The sequence below is a fragment of the Tasmannia lanceolata genome, unplaced genomic scaffold, assembly GCF_043159265.1.
Source record: "Tasmannia lanceolata isolate RefF3 unplaced genomic scaffold, GAP_Taslan_0.1 ptg000037l, whole genome shotgun sequence".
NCBI lineage: Eukaryota > Viridiplantae > Streptophyta > Magnoliopsida > Canellales > Winteraceae > Tasmannia > Tasmannia lanceolata.
In genome coordinates this window covers 56,957,547-56,963,958 of record NW_027518714.1, presented here as the reverse complement: position 1 = coordinate 56,963,958, position 6,412 = coordinate 56,957,547, and the positions used below count along the sequence as shown (strand labels likewise).

Below are 6,412 nucleotides of genomic sequence, written 5' to 3'. Positions count from 1 at the left end.
AACACCCACACGCAAACTCCTTTGACCATAAAAAAATAAAAATAAATAAATAAATTAAAAAAAATAGAAAGAAAAAGAAAAAGAAATGAGCCGCATTCTGGCTTACGAAAGCCAAACTATTCTCTGTGTCCATACAACAAGTGGGGCTGATTTTTTATTTAATCTTTTTTCTTTTCTTTTCCATAGAATCTTCTATCTTTATTTTCTCCCCCGTAGAATCTCGTGGGCCCACACTTTTCTCACCTTTCTCTTTCCAAATTGTCTCCCTTTTTTGTTTTTCTAGGGTTTCATTTCTCCATACGGAATCCTTTCTCAATGTCAATGTTTGAGGCTCTGAGTTAACTAAAACTCAACCGTCTCACGTTACCTGCACTCAAAATTTGTATTCTGATGTTACCCCTAGGAATTCTCATAAATTACGAAAATGCCATTCTCATTTTTTTTTTCTTTAACTTGATGTTAAGCTAGTGATAAAACTACAATATTATCAAAAGTAATATTTTTGCTTGTACCTCTTATATTCCAAAACTATCCTCATTCTCCCTCTTTCTAGTTGTAGTTACTAGAGTTTTGATCATGTGTAGTATATACCGAAATTGGGTGTATGTACTAACCACGTTGGGGGCATTGCATCGTGGGTTCACCTTTTTATTGGATTATAGCCTAAAGTTTATGTTAATCGAATGCTCCTACAACTCAACTAAGCCTTTGTTCCAAACTAGTTGGGGTCAGCTAATGAATCCTTTAGAAAATTTACATGAAGAAGGTGAAAGAATCTATACGGCTCAAATTGACTAAGTCTAATCCTGACACTAGTTGGATTCGTCTACATGGATCATTTTCTTCTATTCTCTCCTATCTAAAGTCATGTTCTTTGTTATGTTTCTAGCCATCAAGTATTTCCTCATTGTTTCTACCCAAGTTAATCGAATGTTCCTAGTCACCTAAAAACTCTAAAAAAATGTTTAAAATTGTCTAGTATATTGAAATTTTGGGTGTATACCCTCTTTGAAGATTCACCGGGATTGATAGTAATTGAATTGAGTTGTTTTTGTTCGACTCTAGTCACATATAAATAGCTGATGGTAAAATTTTAGCAACGCTTTTCCTCACGATTTATCACCAGAAAGGGGTAATATGAAGCTTTGAGTTATCAGTTGTATCCTTTTTTGAAATGGCAAACCAATTCATTGAATTTTTTCATACTAGTGCTTAGAAGGTAATCAGTGAAGTTTAATGTTGTGGGATAATAATTGAAAACAAGTTGTGCAATATATTTACACATATGGGCCATTTGAATACATGGATTTTATGAAGGGAACTGATGTTGCCACTAATATGTTTTGATAAGTGCACTAACTCATCTTATCTTTTATTAGTTAAACAGCTGTCTAAGGTTATTATACCGTGTGCTAAAGGGTATTTTCGTAATTTAAAAAAATAAAAAGATATTAGAAAATCTTCAAAAAGGAATCATGTGAAGGTGGCATTTTTGTCACTTAGCTCAAACACTAAGCGGTGTCTTTCAATTTAGAATGCATTATTCCAAAGGGAAATGTCATCAGCACTACCATATTTTGATGATCGCACTCTCACTTTATTAAAATGCACAGTATGGCCCACGCCATAGGATGATCCAAACCGTCCATTAAATGGGACACAGCCTAAATAGGTTGTGACCAAAAAATCATTTCCATAGGTTGATGCTAATCCTAACCCTCTGATCTATAGAGGGTGAGGATCAACGCTCTAAGAGTCAGTCCCTCTATAGATCGGAGGGTTAGGATTAGGATCAACCTATGGAAATGATTTTCGGGGCACAACCAATTTAGGCCGTGGCCCATCTGATGGACGGTTTGGATCATCCTATGGTGAAGGCCATACCTTACTTTTTAATAAAGTGAGTGCGATCATCAAAATATGGTAGTGCTGATAACATTTCCCCCTTCCAAGACGCACCACCCAAAACAATATAGAAAGATAAAACTTCCCCTTTTCCCAAGTGCAAAAATATATTAACCCGTGATTTCTTGTCTTCTCTTCCGAAGGATCTCGAGTTCGTACCCCATTCTCAACGGCAGTTTTGTCCTAGAGATTTTCTAAGCGGAGCGCCATCTCTGGTGGGGTCCAGGGGAGTTACGGCCACCCACCCAATTACATGTGAACTACATGGGATGGCCCCATGATTATTTCGATTATTCAAGCAAGGAAGTGATATATTCGCCCCTGTTTTCACTTGGGACAGCCCCTTCTTATTATAACCATGGTTTCAAATTTTGACCGAAATCCAAAATTTCAGGTTTTGGTCAACGTCGAAACCGAAATTAGGGATACCCAAAACGTTACATTATTTCGACCAAAATCTGAAAATTTCGGTCGAAATTTGGAAATATCGGTTGAAATCTCACTTTTTCCAAAATTTCAGGAAATTCACCCAAAATCTCGATTTTTATTAATTATTTAATATTTAATCGAAATTTTGGCCAAAATTTGGTATGGAAAAAAATAATAATATATTGGTTTCTTCCGAAATTTCGGTTTCGGTGAGGACCGAAACGCATTCCAAAACCGAAATTTGAAACCATGACTATAAACTCTTTTACAGTAGAGGTGGCTATCCCAACTTAAAAAACAGAGGAGAATAGATGAATTTGTTTTACTTTCTAATCTAGATTTTGCACCAAGGAAATAATATTTCCACCCCTTCTCCAGCATTTCCACTTACTTTTGTCTGTCCTTTCCAAGAAAATAGAGTCCTTTTTTAATTTGGAATTTCGTTTGGGAATAAAATTGGAGCGGAATGAAAGGAAGGAGGCTCAAGCTAACTTTGGTTGGATTTGGAATTTGTTGAGGCTATATTTTTAGTGGAGGTTTCGATTTTGGAGGAAAATTGAGGATTGGTCAGCATTTTTGGCTTGGATATTTTTTGTGTGGCTACACAGGCTATTTATATGTGCACGCTCATGTTTTGATAGTGGCGCAGACTATTCATGTGCACTCACATGATGGTGCAAATTCATCTTGTTTTACATTATCTGATCGGCTGACCTGTTTGAAAATTGTAATAGCCTTTTACAACTAGTTAAGACATATAAAAGAAGCTAACTTCGTCCCATTATCAAAATATGGTCATCCTAATATCAAACAAACTTCCTCACTATCATAGTTTGCTAATGACTCTACTCACTTTATTTTACACCTTTTAAGTAGCTTTTTACACCTGTTGCAATGCTCCAAATGCTATAAATAGAGATTTGCTAGGCAATTTTGCTTAAAGCCATTTCCTAGCCCATTCTGTGGCAATCCCACCTAGAAGGTAATGGGTTACTCCCACAATGCGTCCTTGTACGATGCTTAAGGCTCTAGCCTGAGTAGCAGGAGCAACTATTAATTTCTTTTTATGAGCCCAAAGAAGGGATTCAATGAGTTCTTGCCAATGATTACGGCTGCTGAATAGAAACACTAAACTACAAGCCATGTGAACAACGAAAGATGTGTACCATAGTCAATAGCTAGCTATGGATAAAGGGACATGGAATACTTATAGTGAGCTACAACAATGGTTAAAGAACCTAGCACAGCTAGGTTAAGAGAGAAGTGAGTATGCTACAACGGTGTTAGGATCTCAAAGAGAATTGTTTTAGAGGAGATATCAGCCGATGGGAAAGAAGTACCATTTAAGTAATATTTCCAAAGGGGTCGCAAATGGATCTGCCGGTTCATTAATTATTGACGGTTCTAGAACAGGTAGACCTATGTTACACGCAATGGTACCTAGAGTTACTACTGTGCAAATGTATTTATGAATGTTAAATTGAAGGGCAGCATTGCAAAAAACCAGAGCCCTCATTGGACCATCTCACCAAAATCCATTTATTAGTCTTTAATTTTATATTTTTCTATGCCTCTATAATGAATGCACCTTGATGAAATGGTCCAGTGGGGGGGGGGGGGGGGGGGGGGCACTCTTGAAGGTGGTTGTTGCAAGGGGGACTAAATTTATGGGTATTTTAGTCTTTTCACATCTAAGTGAGTTTAAGATCAAATTGGTTTTCCATTCAAAAGATAAAAACATATCCTCCTCAAGCACAGTAAATTCCATGCAAAAGAGAGGGTATATAGGTAATCAGAACCGACGGAATATTTATTGCTGTTTTGGAGATTTGTCTCCCCAAATTGGTTTTCCCATTTGCGTATGGAGGTGGAACCCCTCATAAGCGGCAAAGCCCACACAACCAAAATGCAATTCCAAGAAGGAAGTCTTTTAGATGCATTCGTTTGCTTTCATCACAACCTTTTTCCTTTACCCCCAATTTCCCACCTCTTAAATGTTTGTTGAAATGCGTCAAAGAAGGCTTTGGAGTCTGGTTTACGCCAAATAAGAGTTCCCATTCTAGCAATGACATTACTATATAAACAACCCTCTCTTTTCTTAGCCGACCCACATCTCTCCCTCTTTCCCTCTCTCTCTCTAGTCTTCTCATTTTGCTTCTAGTCCTTGGATTAAATCAAGAACATGACATGGGTTCTTTGAGTTTTGCTGAATTGGGTTGAAAGGAGGGGTGGTTTTGGAGTTGGGTTCTGTTTTTCTTGGTATGGAGAAGCTGAATTTTATTAGGAATGGAGTGATGAGATTGCCTCCTGGGTTTAGGTTTCATCCTACTGATGAAGAACTTGTTGTTCAGTATCTCAAGAGGAAGGTCTACTCGTGCCCCTTGCCCGCCTCTATCATTCCTGAGGTCGATGTGTGCAAGCATGATCCTTGGGATTTGCCTGGTCGGTCCAATTTTCAGCCTTCATTGATAATTTCATTGTTTTTTTTTTCTTTCTGGGAATTATGATTTTGCTTTTCGTGATTCGGTGCGCGCTGTGAAAGTATATTTTGAAATAATTATTGCATGAAAACTATTTTGAGCATATGGTATGGTCTTCATGATTTCACAAAGTTTTATAGGCAAATGATGAAAGTATGTTTGGCAAGAATGATATGTGATTATAAGAGGAGCTTGATTGGGGAGACCTGGACTGAATTACTTCAAAAGCTCGGTGTTATTTAATATCTAACTTTCTAAGATCCTAAAGTATATTGTGGTAGATCATCATCATTTTATCTTGTCATAATTTCGAAAACTTTGCCACTGTTTCTAATTATAGGCTTTGGTTTTCAAGTTCATCACCAGTATATAGGTTGTTAAAAGATGGATGATGGATATAAATTTAATTTGAAATGTGTGATTGCTTGCTTGGAAGTACATTGCAGAGTTATTTTATATGATATGATTTAGTTATTTTACCAGGCTTTCAAGAACTGGGTTCTTGATTATACATTCACTACTAATGGCTCATTTTGTCGTATGAAATGAATACACAGCGTGATCTCTTGGTTGGGTAATCTTTGGCTGTGATTTGTTCTGAAAAATGGGTTTTTTTTTTTCATTTGTTTAGGTGATTGGGAGCAAGAAAGGTATTTCTTCAGCATTAGAGAAGCGAAATACCCAAATGGGAATCGATCCAACAGAGCTACTGGTTCAGGTTACTGGAAGGCTACTGGTTCAGACAAGCCAATTGTATCTTCTAAAGGCAAGCAAGTAGTTGGGATGAAGAAAGTCCTGGTTTTTTACGCGGGAAAGCCTCCAAAGGGGACTAGAACTGATTGGATCATGCATGAATATCGCCTTGCCGATGCAGAAAGCAGAGCTTGCATTTTCCCAGAGAGGAAAAACTCCACACAAGTAAAGCTTCTATTGATAGTTTTCTCAGATGTATTGTCCCTCTTTAGACTGAAAAAGTGGCCTTATTGACCAATCGGGTCATGTCTCTCTTCTCAAGTCTTTCAAATACAGCGAAACCGTTCTCTTATCTTTGCGAAAATTTCGCGCTTGACTGATTCATCTCTGCTTTTAATCATTCTAGTTCTTAGGTTTATGATAATTAGCTCTGTAGGAACACCCACCTATAGATTTTCTCATAATTCTCTGATCATTTCCTTAATTTTTTTTCAGCAGAACTCCATGCCACAAATGGATGATTGGGTAGTCCGTCGCCTATTTCTGAAGAAAACAAGCGCCAAGAATGATGTAAAAATCACCCAACTCTGCAAGAAGAGAGTCACAACTGGTTTCATTGATTTTATGATGCAACAAAGAACCGATTTGGATTCTTCGTCGTCTTCAAATTTGAGTGGTGTCACCGAACTTTCTTCCACTGGATCTCATAATGAAGAAACCAGTAGTTGCAATAGCTTTTCTTCATCTTTTTGTGGAAGAGAGGCATAAGATCCTCTTCAATTGGTTGTACCACAATTTGTGCTTTCGAAGTCCATGAAAAATAACGTATTTATCTCAGTACTGAGTAGTTTTTTGGGCCTCTTGTCGATGTTACAACTTTATAAACAGAGAGAATTAACACTTCA

General features: G+C 37.3%; 1 protein-coding gene across 2 annotated transcripts; it reads left to right on the top strand.

Moving 5' to 3' along the window:
• The first annotated feature begins 4,146 nt into the window (after positions 1–4,146).
• Positions 4,147–6,412, top strand: LOC143861055 (NAC domain-containing protein 83-like). Of its 2 annotated transcripts, none has more exons than XM_077371942.1 (3): positions 4,147–4,776; positions 5,446–5,732; positions 6,003–6,412. In XM_077371942.1, exons 1-3 carry the CDS (start codon positions 4,596–4,598, stop codon positions 6,273–6,275), a joined length of 741 nt encoding a protein of 246 aa, XP_077228057.1. In that variant the 5' UTR covers positions 4,147–4,595; the 3' UTR covers positions 6,276–6,412. The 2 variants fall into 2 exon arrangements, with proteins under 2 accessions (XP_077228057.1, XP_077228058.1); XM_077371943.1 differs by having other exon boundaries at positions 4,150–4,776; positions 6,006–6,412.

Excerpts from the sequence above, each read along its gene's own strand:
- LOC143861055 (XM_077371942.1), top strand. The coding sequence starts at position 4,596 with ATGGAGAAGCTGAATTTTATTAGGAATGGAGTGATGAGATTGCCTCCT. Across the intron at positions 4,777-5,445 it reads TGATCCTTGGGATTTGCCTG|GTGATTGGGAGCAAGAAAGG; the intron begins GTCGGTCCAATT and ends TCATTTGTTTAG. Across the intron at positions 5,733-6,002 it reads AGAGGAAAAACTCCACACAA|CAGAACTCCATGCCACAAAT; the intron begins GTAAAGCTTCTA and ends ATTTTTTTTCAG.